The following is a 19,204-nucleotide window of genomic DNA, read 5'->3' on the forward strand; positions in this document are numbered from 1 at the left end:
TCATGATGAGGTGGAACAGGAGATTCTCATGGTGATGTGGTGGAACTGGAGATTCTCATGGCGATGACGTGGAACGGGAGATTCTCATGGCGATGACGTGGAACGGGAGATTCACATGGCGATGAGGTGGAACGGGAGATTCTCATGGTGATGAGGTGGAACGGGAGATTCTCATCATGATGAGGTGGAACGGGAGATTCTCATGGCGATGAGGTGGAACGGGAGATTCTCATGGCGATGAGGTGGAACGGGAGATTCTCATGGTGATGTGCAGCAACTGTTTAATGTTTTTTATGTTAAAATTCAGGAAAACCTCTCTGGAATGTTTCAGTCTATTAAACTAAGAATTAAAGCAGTTCTGGAGGAAAAGGGAGGTGTAACCAGTACCAGATGGTGGATCCGGTGTAACTATATTTTAGATATCTGAACAGTGTACCTCAGGAAACAGGTTCTGTTAATAACACTAACTTTAGGAACTAACAGCACCATCATGTGGCCAGAGGTGAAATAAGGTAAAATACTTCTCTAATCAGGTGGCCAACAGGAAGATGTCCACACGCCTCATCATCTTCAGAACCAGCAGCTCCTGCTCTCTAACAGTTGCCTTTATGAAATCAGACACCTGCAGGTGAAGTAACAGACAGCGGGGGAGTTCGTGAGAAGTTTGATGTCTCTACAACTCACAGCTGGAAGAACTCAGGAGAGGAGAAACATGGCTGATTTCACGGTTTATTCTTTGAGCTCTTACAAAACGACCTGTTAGTGAGTCCAAGTTAAATGTTTCCTGTCAGATTAACCAGTTTCAACATGAAAAGTAACAGTCAAGCATCCTTCCAAACTTCTGCCTTCACAAAATCCCTCCTAGGACCTGCTAAGAGTGTGTGTGTGTGTGTGTGTGTGTGTGTGTGTGTGTTAGATTCTCAGGTCTTTAGGGTTGACCACCCTGCCGATGAAGAGCAGCGCCCCCGAGGCTTCGTCTCGGATCAGGTAGAGGAAGGGACGGTCCACTCGGTATGTCAGGTGCCTGGGCGTCGAGGTGGAGCTGGGGTACCGACTCCCCTCGGGCGCTGTCTCCATGACAACCTTGTGTTTGATGCTGGTGAGCTTGGTGGGCTGAGCTGAGAGCTTCTCCAGGTCTGGGTTCTCCAGCCACTCGGAGAGGCCTGCAGGATGAAGGAAAACCCGATTAAAGCTGATCATCAGGTTTAAAGCAATGCATCATGGGTAGTCCGTCTCTTTAACCCCGCAGGAAACTCCTGAAGGCTCCTGTCACGTGTTTCTCATCAACCTGCGGCAGCAGGAGACTCTTCAGAGCAAAAAACAAAGTGATTGTAAATCCAGGACTTCTGCACAGAAACAGGAGTTCAGGCTCATTTTTCCGACACATTCCACTTGTCCAGTCTGTTTCATACTGGACTCTGGAAGGAAACGGGTCCAGCTTGGGTTTGCTGGAGACCTAAAAGGCCAGAAGGTCCCTCATGTGGTCAGACCACCACCCCCTGTTAAAGGTTCTTAGTTATAAGCTGTGTAATGCGTCTCCATGAAGCAGTGAAGGCTGACGAGCGACTAAATCAAGTTTTAAAGATCAGACCAAAGTCGACATTTTGGTGGAGGTGAGTCCAGACCTCACCCTGACTGCAGGAACCAGGCTGTCTGGAGGCCTGGTTGCATGGTCCAGTTTGAGTCCAGACCTTGTGGTGTTGGGGCCTCCAGATGCTGAAAACCTGAATAAATTGAAGCAACACTGGAAAGAAGAGTTGAGCAAAATTCCTCCCAACCATGTGGGAAATTTTTCCACTGATTCTGACTTTGGAATCCATTTCAGCCAGAAGTCCAATGGACTCTGAGAAATCTGCCCCTCCTTTTGGTATGAAGTGGACCCAACTGAACAACATCAGGCAGTTACAGCAACTGCTCACTGGGGGGGGGGGGGGACCACTGACCAACAAACAAAAAAAGAAAATCCAGCTCACTGATTGGTCAGGCGGCGATAGAGCGGCGAGCTGCTGGGATAGGCTCCAGCCTCATCGGACCAAGCGGTTAGGATGATGATGAATGAATAATGGTCAGGACCTGAAACAGCTCGTTCACCGCCAGTTAAGCAACAGTTTCTGCAGTCTGGTTTTGGGTTTTACTGTTTTCACCAGACTGTGTCCAGTTTGAGCAGCAGGAGAGGCAGCCAGAAATAAACCATGTAGATCTGCATCACTTCCTCTCATTGGCTGACTGGATGGTGTGTTTGCTTTCACACTGCCACTGAACCGCACCCAAGTTCATTTCTTTGGGTCACACCAGACAGAATGGATGTTCACACTGCTCCAAGCGAGCGGTATGGTCCATGGACCAGGGTCGATTAAACCAATCAGACTACGCTAATGTTGTTCTGCCCTGAATTTCTCTTCAATCAATAAAAACACTGGGTCACGTTATCTGAGGATTTATTAACCTCATCCGAAGACCCGGGGAGAGAAAACGTCATTTCTGTTATGTCCTGATACATAAAACCAAAGATGTCCCAGAAGATGAAGGTCTTGGTTGGGTGAGGAAGTGCCTTTAGACTCACCGAGGTCTCCCAGCAGCGGCAGTAGGTCTGTGGAGTAACTGAGGCTCAGAACGGGCAGAGTGAGCTGCACCTGGGCAGGTAGCAGCGTCATGGACAGGTCCTGGACGAACTCCGCGGTCAGACTTTCCTCCAGCAGGGTCATGTTGGACGTGACGTCATCGGGCAAAAAGACGAACATGCTGACATCGTTCTCCATCTGGATCTGAGCGATCTGCACGAAGAGGAGCCACAACGCTCAGATGCATCCATCCAGTTGATGGTTTACCTTCACAAATGGCGAGGAAGCACTCACCGTGCAGCTCAAGTCCGAGTCGGCTCCCATCTTCACAGGGTAGTTATCCTGTTGCATCATGGGAACGCGAACAGGTGCAGCACCATCCACCTGGAAGTTGTCCTGAGCTCCACCCTGACTGAAGCGGGTCGCCCACTTCCCTGTTCACACCGAACTGAGCCGTCACTTCACATGTTGAGGAATGTTAACGTGTTTCATTGAAACGCACCTTTGAAGTAGGACGCGCTCACGGCGTTGACGCCAACCACTCGGGGGAGGGGCTTCGTCAGGAGCTGCTGCACCTTCCTTCCTGTCTGCTGAGACACCCAGTCATTGATTTCTTTAACGTCTTTGCTTCCTCCTGTTAAGGCTTTAGGACGAACTCCGTACTGCTGCTCCACCAACCCGAAGAAGTCCTGCTTCAGACGAAGTCCTGAAAAGAGACGGACCTACCGTCAGATCAGCGTTCATGATTAAACATAGATATAAACTGGTGGAATCCAAAGGCTTATTGTCACACAGATTATACTTCAAAAGAGGTTTCAGTGGAAACAAGGTTGATTTTCCCAACGGAACTGACTTCGTGCCGTGTAGAGGCGTGCAGCGGTGCTCAGCCCCTTCCCCGACACCTTCACAGACGCCAGCATGTTCTTCAGGGTGGTGTGGAGCTGCGGATCCTGCAGGGTGTGGTACCTCAGGGCTCTGTAGAGCTGGCTCTGGGCATGCTCAGATCCTCCTGCGGGACAGAAGAAGAAGTAATCAGAAATAACGTCCACTAAAGAATAGCTTCACAAGCAGAACAGAAACTTTAGTCACTCATGTTTATGTTGTTGGCTGAGACATGAGAACAAAGTTTTCTTGAGGCACACAGAAGATGTTCAGCAGTTTAAAGCCATAGCTGTTTTTCTGCACTCATCGTCCACGTTATCAGGTCAACCTTTTAGTTCGACGCCTTTTTCCTCCAGAACTGCTTTTATTCCTGCTGAGATAAATTCCTCAAGATGTTGGAAACGTTCCTCAGAGACAGTTGCTGCAAATTATGATTAAAATCTCCCACTTTAGCTTTTCTTTTCCTAATTTTCATGATTTCATTTTTATATTTTCATGTTTTTATAAAATATTTATTTTATTGCATTTTTACATATAAATGAAAATATTGCACTCTTTGCCAAAAAAGCTTAAATCTAAATCCAGTTTCACTCTTTCTGTGTGTTTACTTGGCCTGTACATAGACTGGATATAAAAGATGGGCGGAGTCTCCATGACGTCACCCGCAGGTTTCTGAAGAGCTGAATTGAAGCTCGGTGGGCGGTTCCTACCATCACCATCTTGGCAGGAGCATGCGCGTTGTCTCGCCCGGAAAATACAAATATGGGCAAAGAGGTGGAGCTGAGAGGGGGGCTGTGAGCGTCATGGTGGATGATTGACATCTAGCGAACTCCGAGCTGCCTGTAGCTAAGAGCTAACCGAGCTAACCTGGAGATAACAGGAGCTAACCAGCTGACGGAGGTAAGCGGGCTAAAGCTAAGTCACGTTGTTAACCGGCTAAAAACCGCGGCTGTTCTACGTTCTTCTGACTTGAAGCAGGAGATCGGGTACCTGTCAATCAAAAGGACACGCCCCTAAATATGCCAAATTTCGAGTTTAAATTACTTTTAAATTCACTCCCCTCACAGTTGTCATGAAGGTAAACCTGACCTATTAAACCTAAAATGGATTTTTGTACCAGGCTGTAAACATGTTTATTTCTGCTGTAAACATGTTTATTTCTGCTGTAAAAATGTTTATTTCTGCTGTAAACATGTTTATTTCTGCTGTAAACATGTTTATGTCTGCTGTAAAAATGTTTATTTCTGCTGTAAACATGTTTATTTCTGCTGTAAACATGTTTATTTCTGCTGTGAAGTTGGTCTTTTTAACATGGGAGTCTATGGGGATTTGCGCTGTGTTGCAACCCCTAGTGGATGAAGGGGGAACTGCAGTTTTATGCACTTCTGCATCGGCTTCACTTTTAACCACTGGAGGCTCCGTCCATCTTTCATATACGGTCTGTGGTTCCACCTCATCATGATGAGAATCTCCCGTTCCACCACGTCCCAAAGCTGCTCTGCTGGATGTAGATCTGGTGACTGTGGAGCCGTTGGAGGACAGTGAAGTCATCGTCATGGTGGAGATGATGTGAGCTTTGTGACATGGTGCATCATCCTGCTGGAAGTTTCCATCAGAAGATGCTACACTGTGCTCAGAAAGGGATGGACATGGTCAGCAGCAGGACTCAGGTAGGCTGTGGAGGTTAAACCAGGTCATGGTGGTACTAAGGGGACCAAACAAGATCTCCTTGAACCATTTCACCAGCAGCAGCCTGAAGCGTTGATCCAGACGGCAGGATGGATCCATGTTGTCATGATGTTTCCAGCAGATTCTGATCCTACCATGTGAATGTGGAGCTGAACTGGAGACTCATCAGACCAGCAACGTTTCTCCATCTTCTATTGTCCAGTTCTGGTGAGTCTGTGTGAATTGTAGCCTCAGTTTCCTGTTCTTACTGACAGGAGGGAACCCGCTGTGGTCTTCTGCTGCTGGAGAACATCTGCTTCCAGGCTGGACGGGTTCAGAGACGATGTTCTGGTTGGAACCAGTGCTGACTGGACTTCCTGTTGTCTTTCTATCATCTCCAACCAGTCTGACCATTCTCCTCTAACCTCTGACTAACAACCCTGTTGCATTCAAAGTCTCTTAAATCCTCTTTTTTCCTCGTTCTGATGCACAGTTTGAACTTCAGCAAGTCATCTTCATCCTGTCTACATGACTAGATGTATTGAGATGCTGTCATGTGATTGATCAATTATATACTTTTGTTAACAGCTGTTCAACAAATGGACCTGATAAAATGGATGGCGAGTGCTTTTGGTAATAGAATATCAACTAAATGATAAGCAAAAAGATAACATATCATCACCCAGAGACAGCTGGCTCAGAGCCTCAGACACACTAATCGGGGACAGGAAGATGTTGGACAAGGCTTCACGACTCGCCAGAGCGCGGAAAAGATTGTAGCCGAAGTCCGAGGTGGCAGCACCCATCTTTGTACTCGGTGTTGTGAAGAGATCCACATGCTCCTCCTCCAGACCCGCCTCCTCACCCCCAGACTCTGACTGCAACGAACCCAAAAGAGAGAGCAGTCAAACAGAGAAAGGATGGACTGCCGCTGCATCCGTCCACATAAACGCTAACGGCACATCGAGAAGTTCTGCAGACAGACGGGTGAATGCCACAAAATGTTAAACATTCCTAAAGTCCTGCTTGAAATGTTTATTATGAATCATTTAGGTTTCTCCCACAACACAGAAGTAAACCTGATCAGTTTTACGGTTTAGTAGCCTGGATGAACAAGCTGATGAAATATGAGAGATGAAATAGATCAGGTAATTTGTTTCTCCAAAGAAGAATAATTTTACACTAATTACAACTTTTTTAATAATAAACAGGTAATATCATCGTTATACATCAACACTGTTCCTTTAAATGTTTCAATGTTGAACATATAGTGTTATTTCTCATTTACCATTGGGAGTTATGAGATTTACACTTAAATTTGTTGATTAAAAAGTTTTTTTTTTTTTAAAAACTAACTTTTCAGCCATGTATTTACATTAATCAAGTAAATTTTTTGCACAATCAAATAACTTCATCAGATTTATAGCAATTCAACAAGAAGCCCAAAGAGAGTGAAAACTTTGTCTGAAAACTGTTATTTCTTCTTTTTGAAAAGATTTTTATGTTCATTTAATTTTAAGCAATTCAGCAACTGTTTTGTTCAAGTTATCTTCTGACTTTGTGGATGTTAAACTTCTACGCAGATGACACCCACTTATACCTGATAGTCCCACCAGATGGCATCATGCTTTCAGCATCAACGTCAGCGGAAAGCTCAGAGACATCCACATGGAAGAAGGAACAACACTTTCAGCTTATCATCTCTAAGGCAAGGCAAATGTATTTTTACTGTCTCTGAGCACGGCTGCCTGCACATTTGATATGAAAGATAATTCATGTGATCAAACCGAAGCAGAACCAAAAGTTCAAGAAAATTCATAAAAAATAAATTGCTTAAAGTGTTTTGTTCAAGTTTTCAGGCATAGCTTGGACGAGTACGGTGGCCCTAAAGTGTCACAAAGACATAAATCTTCATCTCTCGCTACACGTATGAAGTAGGCAACAGTAAAAATTACATCACAGGATGAAAATTTATGGGTCCGCTCCTTTACCATCAGCTTGGCGATGACCTGGGTAGAAGTGATGAGTGGTGGAGAAGTGCTTAAATGGAGGGAGAGGAGAGAATCTGCTACTGGAAAAACAAACAACTTGGCCAAAGAAAAGAGGCATGGATCTTTCAGGGCAAAATTGATCAAATTAATGAAAAGTTAATAATAAAGCCATAATTTTATACACATTTCTTTCAGGTAGTTGCTGTCACAGTGCGACAGTATCCATTGGAGGACAAATAAGGACAGTTAGCTGGAATGGAACATAACTTTGCTGCATGGAGCAGTCCAAAAGAAAAAAAATTTAGAAGTTGTTTTCAGAATTATGTTAATGTGAAATTATTTACTGAACTTAACATTATTTATCAAGCTGGAACACTTTCAGAGTTTATCTGCAGACAACTCTGATTTGTTTTTTCCATCAGGTGGTTAAAATGGGCCTTCCTAAAAAACAGGTTGTCAGATCTGAGGGGGGTCATTTGACTGATCGCCCATTTCAAATAAAGTGAAAACTCCTCACAAGCCTGGCTTGCCTCCAGGTGGCACAAGTGGTAAATGGAGCAGACCCCCTTCCTCTAACTCTTTATTTACACATCAGTTATGATAGGACATACCAAAATCAGTAAACATTGTTTACCACTAGTGTTTTACTCTTTTCACAATATTTTTCCAATAAAACTTGACTATTTTCGCTTCCTGTGGTGGGACAATGGAGATTTCCACTCTTCACCATCCATCTGCCGTATGTGCATCCACCTGTTTGGAGCTGCTTCATTCCCAACCTGTGCAAACTTTGGTCTCAAGTACATTGCGGCACGGGATCAAGACCAGTTTAGTGAAACGACAATAAGATTCATTGAGAGAAACCGTTACATGGACGATGGCCTGATCAGTTTCCATTTGGAAAAAGAGGCAATTCGTCTTATAAATGAAGCAAGACAACTCTGCAGCACTGGTAAATAAGTCTTCAGACTCCATTTGTTCATTTCCAGTAGCCAACAAATACATGACTTTCTTCCCAGAGAAGATTGTGCAGAAACTGTAAGAAACCAAGACCTCACTCTTGGTGAGCAACAGATTGAAAAAGTCCTCAACGTTAAGTTGTGTGTTGCCTCAGAACACTTTCAGTTCCGAATAGTTGTGAAGAAGGGCCGTTCTCCAGAAGAGGAGTGCTGTCGACAGTTGCTTCCATTTACGACCCTCTATGCTTTGTGGCACCCTTTGTCCTACTTGGCAAGCAAATATTACAGCAGATCTGTTTTCAAGTGAACTTGAGCCACGGTGAGATTCTTGCTGTCACATCTCAAGAATCTTGCAGGTGTAAAACTCGACCATTGTTTCCGAAAGTTTTCTAAGCAGTTCAGAAATATGAACTTCACTGTTTCTCAGATGCAAGTTTTGCAGGATATGGAGTCTGTACCTATTTGAGAGCCATCAGTGAATCAGGGCAAATCTATTGCTAAGTCCAAAGTAGCCCCCACCAAGATAACTACAGTACCACGACTGGAGCTGTCTGCAGCAGTTGTTGAAGTGTGTACAAGCAATATGCTTAGCCAGAATTAGAGCATAAAATTACTGAAGAGTTCTTGTGGACTGACTCATGAGTCGTTTTAGGATATATTAACAATGACAACGACATCCAGCTAATCAAGGAGAGTACTAAACCAACACATTGGAGATATGTCACATCAGAGCACAATCCATCTGGCCATGCACCTAGACCAGAAAGACCTCATTGCATCCAACTGGTTTAGTGAGTCAAGCTTTCTCTGGCATAAAGAGCTTCCCAGTGGAAAGATAAAAGTGGGAGGACTTGATACCAAGGATCCAGAAATATGCAAGGTCTTTGGACACCACACACTAACAAAGGTGGAGTCTCTTGTTGAGTGTTTTCAGAATTCTCCAACTGGTCAAGATTGGTCAAAGCAATCGCAAGACTCAGATTTGTGAAAGAGTTTAAGAACATTCAAGAGAGAACAGATGAAGACACAAGTCTTGAGGAAAGATCAGTCTTCTCTAAAGAAATCAGAGCTTCCTTTGTGGAAGGAGGTGTCTAGACAAGTAGGCTTTTGTGACATAATCCCTTCCTGGACCAGAAAGACATCCTCAGAGTGGGAGGTACATTACAGCAAGCCATGTGACATCCTCACATGAAGCACCTAGCTATCTTACCAAAGGCCAGCCATATCACCAATTTACTGATTGATCAAATCAAATCAAATCAAATCAAACTTTATTTCTTGTGCACTTTTCATGCCACGGGCAACACAAAGTGCTTTACAAGATAAAATCAAGTCATAAGGATTAAAACAAACAGTGGATAAAAAGGCATTTAAAAATAATAGACACAAGCTCTTTCCACACACTCACACACACACAAGGACATAGAGCAAAGACCCCCCCCCCAAACACACACACACACACACACACATACACATTCCCCAAAAAACATCATTCCCTGAATACTGTCTCTTTAACTTAATGCAGGTTAATAAAACAACTAAAAACATTCAGTAAGTGATAAAAATTCTGACTTGGTGCTGATGTGAGGAGACAATACCTCGGGATCCATCCACACCAGGAGCCAGTCCCCTGCATGCTCATAGGGGCCGTTGCCACAGCAACCGCACAACTCCCAGGCAGCAACGGGGCCACCCCGCAGCCGTGAAGCTGCAGTGCTGGACCCCGCGCCACCCAAACAGCAGCGGTCATCATGACAACAGCCCCCAGACCAAACAGGCAGGGCCCCCAGCGTGCTGGATCCCCATAAGGAAAACACTGGAGTTAAAACCAGAAGATGAATAACCTTAAGAAGCAGTAAGAAATAAGAGCAACAATAAAAGAAAATATACATATATACATAGAAGGACTTCACAATAATGTATTAAAAATTAGAAATCTAATAAACAATTTAAAAATAAATTAATTAATAAATGAAGTAAATTAAGATAAGTAAATAAAGTAAAATAAAATTCAGTTAAATGCTAAGCTAAAAAGGTGTGTCTTGAGCCTCTTCTTAAAAACATCAACAGTCTCTGCGGCCCTGAGGCTCTCTGGCAGGCTGTTCCACAGTCCAGGACCATAACAATGGAAAGAGGTCTCACCGTATGTCTTAGTTCTGACTTTAGGAACCACTAAAAGGCCAGTACCAGACGACCTCAGGGTCCGCAAAGGCTCATAATTAAAAAGAAGATCAGATAAATAAGAAGGCCCAAGACCATTAAGACATTTATAAACAAGTAAAAGAATCTTAAAATCAGTCCTGAAGCGCACAGGAAGCCAATGCAGCGATTTTAAAACTGGTGTAACGTGTTCCCGCCCTCTGGTCCTCGTCAGAACTCGTGCCGCTGAATTCTGTAGTAATTACTATCATCAACAAGTACAACATCAAGGGCGTGGCATGCCGATAAATGAGCTGAGGGCAAACAGCATTTGGATTATTGGATGCAGCCAAGCAGTATCATCTTTTACAACTGTGTGAAATGCAGAAATTCAGATGTGGAACGCAAGAGCAAAAAATGGCAGAATTGCCCAGTGAAAGGGTGGAAACAACACCTCCCTTCACATATTGTGGGATGGGTTGTTTCGGCCCGTTTTATGTGAAAGAGAGAAGGAAAGACTTGAAACGCTATGGACTCCTGTTCACATGCTTGTGCTCCCACGCAGTACATCTAGAGTTACTTGACAATCTGTCAACTGACGCGTTTCTAAACTCACTCCATGCCTTCATTGCTTTACGTGGAAAAGTGCGTCAGCTTCAGTCACATCAAGGCACCAACTTCATTGGAGCAAGGCGAGAGTTCTTTGAAGCAGTGAAGGAAATGAACCAGGAATGCCTGAAGCAGCTGGGCTGCAAGTTTGCCATGAATCCTCCCTCTGCCAGTCATATGGGTGGAGTCTGGGAGAGGCAAATCCGTACAATCAGAAGTGTGTTAACTTCCATTTTGGATCAGTCATCCCAAACGCTTGACAGTTCATCCTTAAGAACCTATCTGTATGAAGTGATGTCCATAGTAAATAGTAGACCCATAACCCCACTTCTCAACGATCCTACCGGACCCCAACCACTTATGCCCAACTTTCTCTGGACCATGAAGTCGTCAATAACCCTACCACCACCAGGAGAAAGAGGATCTGTACCTTTGCTAGAGGTGGCACAAAGTGCAGTACCCGGCCAATGAGTTCTGGCACAGACGGAAGAAAGAACACCGATTGAGTCTACAGCAAAGACCAAAATGGCAGGAAACAAAGAGAAATGCTTGGATCAATGACATAGTGACCATTCAAGATGACATGGCATCCAGAAACGAGTGGAAACTCGCTAAGGTTACAGCAGTGTACCTAAGTGAAGATGGATGTGTACGCAAGGTGCAGTTGTAATCAGTGACTCTACGATGGATGGTCTTGGAAAGAGACTCGATACACAAACATATTTGGACAGATCTATCCACAAGACTGTTACAATATTAGAAGCAGAATAAACCCACACATTAGTTAAAGGTTCATAAAAGAAATCCCAAGTGATTTGGTGGGAGTGCAGCAACTGTCATAAATTTAGTTTATTATTTTCACATTTGGTTAGATGAGTAAAATGTTCAGTAATTATTTTTCATTAAATCCATGTAAGAGCATGTAAATTGTTTATTTGGACAAAAATGTTTAAAAGAAATTGGGAACCATTTTTTGTTCCACTTATCCACATTGTTGCTCAGGGGATATAGTTAACTGATGCACTCCAAGAGCCACACAAGGCGCTATACATGCAATGTCTGCAAAAGACAAGTTACAAGGATGTGCCAAGAAAATAGATATAAGTCCTTTATTCTTATTGGAAGCTGTGGAAATGAGGTACCACTTTTACTTGTTTTTCATTGTTAATCGGTCCATCATGTAAATTTCATGTAACTTTAACGCCAACTAAACCTTTCATTTGTTTCAGTACAGTTTACTTTTGCTATTTCTCATGAATTCCTGTATTAGTTATGTTACTCTTCTATTTTGCTTTAAATTCATTTGAGTTTTTTGTATTTCTTTTCTTCGTTCTGACGGCTGATTGGAGCGATTGGGGATCTTTTAAAGTCAAGTCCGTCAATAAATGCCTGGAAAATCCAAGAACAATTTCAAGCTTGATTAAACTTTGAGGGAGTAACGCTGGTCCTTGTGAGGACCGCAGCATCTGGATCAGTTCCAGCTGTGATTTTATACAGAAACCTGTAAGAACTCCATCACAAAGCCGTGATTCAGGATGGACGACCACAGAAGTGTGTCTACAATAACGTTAACAAGCAGGTTGGCTCCAGATTTCAGTATGAGATGTCAACGGGTCGGTTGGATGTCCCAACAGGTTGTGGTTGGCAGAACTGGACCCATGCAAGATTCTGGTCTTTTCTGGACTGTTGGTTTTGTTTTTCCTCCCAATAGTCTGCATCACCTCTCCTCTTTCTTCGGTTGGCAGACGTCACTTCCTGGTCGGTCGATGGATAGTCCGTTTGCAAGCCAACCAGACCCCCGGTTTCCAGGCGGACCAGACTCTGTTTCTTTTGTCCACATCAGAGTTCATGCTGCGCCAACCGACTCGTCCAATCACTAGAAGCGAACCACGGTCCGGTTAAAGCGGACCAGACAGCAGCAGTGGGAGTGGGCCTTTAACGTCCCAGGTCTCTGTGGAACTAATAAAACCTTCTGACTAGTGTCTGGGTGTCTGGTTCAGTCAGAAAACACAAGCCTGTTGGTTACCTGGGCCTGGCAGAAGCTCGGGACAACGGCAAACAGCAGCAGGAAAGTCGTTCGCTTCATCCTGAAAGAAAATAATACAGAAAAACTTCAATATTTCCTGTAACAGCTCCGATACGAGACGGGAAGCTGCTTTGTCTTCACCTCCAATCAGACACCATCATGTGTCCACATCATGTGTTCTATGTGTTACATATCAGCCTTTTTAGATGGAACAGAAGAGACGGGAAAGTTTCTGGGACAGTAGAGGGTTAAAGAGAAGAAGAAGAGTCTGGTTTCTGTTTGTTTGACATAATGATGATTATCAGGACCACAAGGTCTCCAAACAGAAGAAACGGGAACACCACAAAATTATAGATCCTGCAAAACATCAGTCAGTTCAGGTCCATACAGGAGCAGCTTCCCTGTGAGCCGCAGCGAAATATTTCCGTCTGCAGCGGTTGCTTTTACTGGAAACTGGAGAGTCAAACACAATGCGTCTTTTGTTCCCCGCACATCTGGACCTTCTTGTGGTTTCTCTAAAGAAAACAGCCAGAGTGCACGTCTGCTGGGAAACCCCGGCGGTGTCGTCCAGCAGCTTCTTTCATGTCAAAGCTAGAAGCTCCGACTGAAGCAAGGAAACATCTGGAGTCGCTTTAAGAGACAAGCTTCACATGATGGCAAACCGCAGGAGGGACGTGTGTTTAGAGGAGCGCTTTCAGCGCAAACTGTCCTTCATGAACATTCATATGTTTTTTTCTTCTTTTCATGGAAAATTAATAGTCTGTTTTTATGAGAAATGGGATTTAGTTTCCATGTGGTTCTTTTTAGTTAAACTTTGTAGACATTAAACTGTGTTTACTCTGCTTCCTGCATGAAACGACCCAAACTAGACCAGCGATGTGTTTCCAACTGCAGAACCGTCTGTATGAGCCTGGTCTCTGCAGAGCGGACACGTCTCAGATCATTACATCATGTCTGTTCCTGTGTCAGGAGTAAACCTGGAACACAGCAGTGCACATAACTATTATCTCCTCCGAAAAGAAAATCACTTTACTTTCAGTAAATACCACAAAATAACTCAATCTGTAATCATCACGTAATCCCAGGAAGGACCAACTAATCCCAGTAAGGACTAACTAGTCCCAGTAAGGACTAAACTAATCACAGGAAGGACTAACTAATCACAGGAAGAACTAAACTAATCCCAGTAAGGACTAACTAGTCCCAGTAAGGACTAACTAATCCCAGGAAATACTAACTAATCACAGGAAGGACTAACTAATCCCAGTAGGGACTAACTAGTCCCTACTAAGGACTAACTAATCACAGGAAAGTCTAACTTATCCCAGTAAGGCTAACTAATTCCAGTAAGGACTAACTAGTCCCAGTAAGGACTAACTAATCCCAGGAAAGACTAAATAATCACAGGAAGGACTAACTAATCCCAGTAAGGACTAACTAGTCCCAGTTAGGACTAACTAATCCCAGGAAGGACTAAACTAATCCCAGTGAGGACTAAGTAATCCCAGTAAGGACTAACTCATCCCAGGAAGGACTAACTAATACCGGGAAGGACTAACTCATCCCAGGAAGGACTAACTAATCCCAGGAAGAACTAAACTAATCCCAGGAAGGACCAACTAATCCCAGGAAAGGCTAACTAATCACAGGAAGGACTAAACTAATCCCAGGAAGGACTAACTAATCACAATAAAGTCTAACTAATCCCAGGAAGGTTTAACTACTCCCAGTAAGGTCGAACTAATCCCAGGAAGGACCAACTAATCCCAGGAAGGACTAACTAATCCCAGGAAGGACTAAACTAATCCCAGGAAGGACTAACTAATCCCAGGAAGGACTAACTAATCCCAGGAAGGACTAAACTAATCCCAGGAAGGACCAACTAATCCCAGGAAGGACTAAACTAATCCCAGGAAGGACCAACTAATCCCAGGAAGGACTCAACTAATCCCAGGAAGGACCAACTAATCCCAGGAAGGACCAACTAATCCCAGGAAGGACTCAACTAATCCCAGGAAGGACTAAACTAATCACTGGAAGGACCAACTAATCACAGGAAGGACTAAAACTAATCCCAGGAAGAACTAAACTAATCCCAGGAAGGACTAACTAATCACTAGAAGGACTAACTAATCACAGGAAGGACCAACTAATCCCAAGAAGAACTAAACTAATCCCAGGAAGGACCAACTAATCCCTGGAAGGACTAACTAATCACTGGAAGGACTAACTAATCCCAGGAAGGACTAAACTAATCCCAGGAAGGACCAACTAATCCAAGGAAGGACTAAACTAATCCCAGGAAGAACTAAACTAATCACAGGAAGGACTAAACTAATCCCAGGAATGACTAAACTAATCCCAGGAAGGACCAACTAATCCCAGGAAGGACTAAACAAATCCCAGGAAGGACTAAAAAAATCCCAGGAAGGACTAACTAATTACTGGAAGGACCAACTAATCACAGGAAGGACTAAACTAATCCCAGGAAGAACTGAACTAATCCCAGGAAGGACCAACTAATCCCAGGAAGGACCAACTAATCCCAGGAAGGACTAACTAATCACAGGAAGGAATAAACTAATCCCAGGAAGGACCAACTAATCCCAGGAAGGACTAAACTAATCCCAGGAAGGATCAACTAATCCCAAGAAGGACCAACTAATCCCAGGAAGGACTAACTAATCCCAGGAAGAACCAACTAATCACAGGAAGGACTAAACTAATACCAGGAAGGACTAACTAATCCCAGGAAGGACTAAACTAATCCCAGGAAGGACCAACTAATCACAGGAAGGACTAACTAATCCCAGGAAGAACTAAACTAATCCCAGGAAGGACCAACTAATCCCAGGAAGGACCAACTAATCCCAGGAAGGACCAACTAATCCCAGGAAGGGCTAAACTAATCCCAGGAAGAACTAAACTAATCCCAGGAAGGACTAAACTAATCCCAGGAAGGACTAACTAATCACAGGAAGGACTAACTAATCACAGGAAGGACCAACTAATCCCAGTAAGGACTAAACTAATCCCAGGAAGGACTAAACTAATCCCAGGAAGGACCAACTAATCCCAGGAAGGACTAAACTAATCCCAGGAAGGACCAACTAATCCCAGTAAGGACTAACTAATACCAGGAAGGACTAAACTAATCCCAGGAAGGACCAACTAATCCCAGTAAGGACTAACTAATACCAGGAAGGACTAAACTAATCCCAGGAAGGACTAACTAATCACAGGAAGGACTAACTAATCACAGGAAGGACCAACTATTCCCAGTAAGGACTAAACTAATCCCAGGAAGGACTAAACTAATCCCAGTAAGGACTAACTAATACCAGGAAGGACTAAACTAATCCCAGGAAGGACCAACTAATCCCAGTAAGGACTAACTAATACCAGGAAGGACTAAACTAATCCCAGGAAGGACCAACTAATCCCAGTAAGGACTAACTAATCCCAGGAAGGACTAACTAATTCCGGGAAGGACTAACTCATCCCAGGAAAGATTAACTAATCACAGGAAGGACTAACTAATACTGGGAAGGACTAACTCATCCCAGGAAGGACTAACTAATACCAGGAAGGACTAAACTAATCCCAGGAAGGACCAACTAATCCCAGGAAAGACTAACTAATCACAGGAAGGACTAAACTAATCCCAGGAAGGACTAACTAATCACAGTAAAGTCGAACTAATCCCAGGAAGGTTTAACTACTCCCACTAAGGTCGAACTAATCCCAGGAAGGACCAACTAATCCCAGGAAGGACAAACTAATTCCAGGAAGGACCAACTAATCCCAGGAAGGACTAACTCATCCCAGGAAGGACTAACTAATACCAGGAAGGACTAAACTAATCCCAGGAAGGACCAACTAATCCCAGGAAAGACTAACTAATCACAGGAAGGACTAAACTAATCCCAGGAAGGACTAACTAATCACAGTAAAGTCGAACTAATCCCAGGAAGGTTTAACTACTCCCAGTAAGGTCGAACTAATCCCAGGAAGGACCAACTAATCCCAGGAAGGACTAACTAATCCCAGGAAGGACCAACTAATCCCAGGAAGGACTAAACTAATCCCAGGAAGGACCAACTAATCCCAGGAAGGATTAAACTAATCCCAGGAAGGACTCAACTAATCCCAACAAGGACCAACTAATCCCAGGAAGGACTCAACTAATCCCAGGAAGGACCAACTAATCCCAGGAAGGACTAAACTAATCACTGGAAGGACCAACTAATCAAAGGAAGGACTAAACTAATCCCAGGAAGAACTAAACTAATCCCAGGAAGGACCAACTAATCCCAGGAAGGACTAACTAATCACTGGAAGGACTAACTAATCACAGGAAGGACCAACTAATCCCAGGAAGAACTAAACTAATCCCAGGAAGGACCAACTAATCCCTGGAAGGACTAACTAATCACTGGAAGGACTAACTAATCAAAGGAAGGACCAACTAATCCCAGTAAGGACTAAACTAATCCCAGGAAGGACTAAACTAATCCCAGGAAGGACCAACTATTCCCAGGAAGGACTAAACTAATCCCAGGAAGAACTAAACTAATCACAGGAAGGACTAAACTAATCCCAGGAATGACTAAACTAATCCCAGGAAGGACCAACTAATCCCAGGAAGGACTAAACTAATCCCAGGAAGGACTAACTAATCCCAGGAAGGACTAACTAATCCCAGGAAGGACTAAACTAATCCCAGGAAGGACCAACTAATCCCAGGAAGGACTAAACTAATCCCAGGAAGGACCAACTAATCCCAGGAAGGACTCAACTAATCCCAGGAAGGACCAACTAATCCCAGGAAGGACCAACTAATCCCAGGAAGGACTCAACTAATCCCAGGAAGGACTAAACTAATCACTGGAAGGACCAACTAATCACAGGAAGGACTAAACTAATCCCAGGAAGAACTAAACTAATCCCAGGAAGGACTAACTAATCACTAGAAGGACTAACTAATCACAGGAAGGACCAACTAATCCCAAGAAGAACTAAACTAATCCCAGGAAGGACCAACTAATCCCTGGAAGGACTAACTAATCACTGGAAGGACTAACTAATCCCAGGAAGGACTAAACTAATCCCAGGAAGGACCAACTAATCCAAGGAAGGACTAAACTAATCCCAGGAAGAACTAAACTAATCACAGGAAGGACTAAACTAATCCCAGGAATGACTAAACTAATCCCAGGAAGGACCAACTAATCCCAGGAAGGACTAAACAAATCCCAGGAAGGACTAAAAAAATCCCAGGAAGGACTAACTAATTACTGGAAGGACCAACTAATCACAGGAAGGACTAAACTAATCCCAGGAAGAACTGAACTAATCCCAGGAAGGACCAACTAATCCCAGGAAGGACCAACTAATCCCAGGAAGGACTAACTAATCACAGGAAGGAATAAACTAATCCCAGGAAGGACCAACTAATCCCAGGAAGGACTAAACTAATCCCAGGAAGGATCAACTAATCCCAAGAAGGACCAACTAATCCCAGGAAGGACTAACTAATCCCAGGAAGAACCAACTAATCACAGGAAGGACTAAACTAATACCAGGAAGGACTAACTAATCCCAGGAAGGACTAAACTAATCCCAGGAAGGACCAACTAATCACAGGAAGGACTAACTAATCCCAGGAAGAACTAAACTAATCCCAGGAAGGACCAACTAATCCCAGGAAGGACCAACTAATCCCAGGAAGGACCAACTAATCCCAGGAAGGGCTAAACTAATCCCAGGAAGAACTAAACTAATCCCAGGAAGGACTAAACTAATCCCAGGAAGGACTAACTAATCACAGGAAGGACTAACTAATCACAGGAAGGACCAACTAATCCCAGTAAGGACTAAACTAATCCCAGGAAGGACTAAACTAATCCCAGGAAGGACCAACTAATCCCAGGAAGGACTAAACTAATCCCAGGAAGGACCAACTAATCCCAGTAAGGACTAACTAATACCAGGAAGGACTAAACTAATCCCAGGAAGGACCAACTAATCCCAGTAAGGACTAACTAATACCAGGAAGGACTAAACTAATCCCAGGAAGGACTAACTAATCACAGGAAGGACTAACTAATCACAGGAAGGACCAACTAATCCCAGTAAGGACTAAACTAATCCCAGGAAGGACTAAACTAATCCCAGTAAGGACTAACTAATACCAGGAAGGACTAAACTAATCCCAGGAAGGACCAACTAATCCCAGTAAGGACTAACTAATACCAGGAAGGACTAAACTAATCCCAGGAAGGACCAACTAATCCCAGTAAGGACTAACTAATCCCAGGAAGGACTAACTAATTCCGGGAAGGACTAACTCATCCCAGGAAAGATTAA

General features: G+C 43.8%; 1 protein-coding gene across 1 annotated transcript in view; it reads right to left on the minus strand.

Annotated features, from left to right (window-relative positions):
* Positions 1-664: 664 nt before the first annotated feature.
* The window catches only part of serpinf1 (serpin peptidase inhibitor, clade F (alpha-2 antiplasmin, pigment epithelium derived factor), member 1), a 30,019-nt gene continuing 11,479 nt past the window's right edge, over positions 665-19,204 (minus strand). The window contains exons 2-8 of the mRNA XM_079248226.1: positions 12,836-12,896; positions 5,794-5,989; positions 3,415-3,570; positions 3,064-3,267; positions 2,856-2,995; positions 2,564-2,774; positions 665-1,163 (exon numbers count right to left, since the gene is read on the minus strand). Of these exons, the coding sequence (XP_079104352.1) occupies positions 913-1,163; positions 2,564-2,774; positions 2,856-2,995; positions 3,064-3,267; positions 3,415-3,570; positions 5,794-5,989; positions 12,836-12,895 (1,218 nt within the window). The 5' untranslated portion in view covers position 12,896 and the 3' untranslated portion in view covers positions 665-912. The remainder of the gene's footprint in view (positions 1,164-2,563; positions 2,775-2,855; positions 2,996-3,063; positions 3,268-3,414; positions 3,571-5,793; positions 5,990-12,835; positions 12,897-19,204) is intronic.

This window comes from Telmatherina bonti, assembly GCF_933228915.1.
Source record: "Telmatherina bonti genome assembly, chromosome: 10".
NCBI classification, from domain to species: domain Eukaryota; kingdom Metazoa; phylum Chordata; class Actinopteri; order Atheriniformes; family Telmatherinidae; genus Telmatherina; species Telmatherina bonti.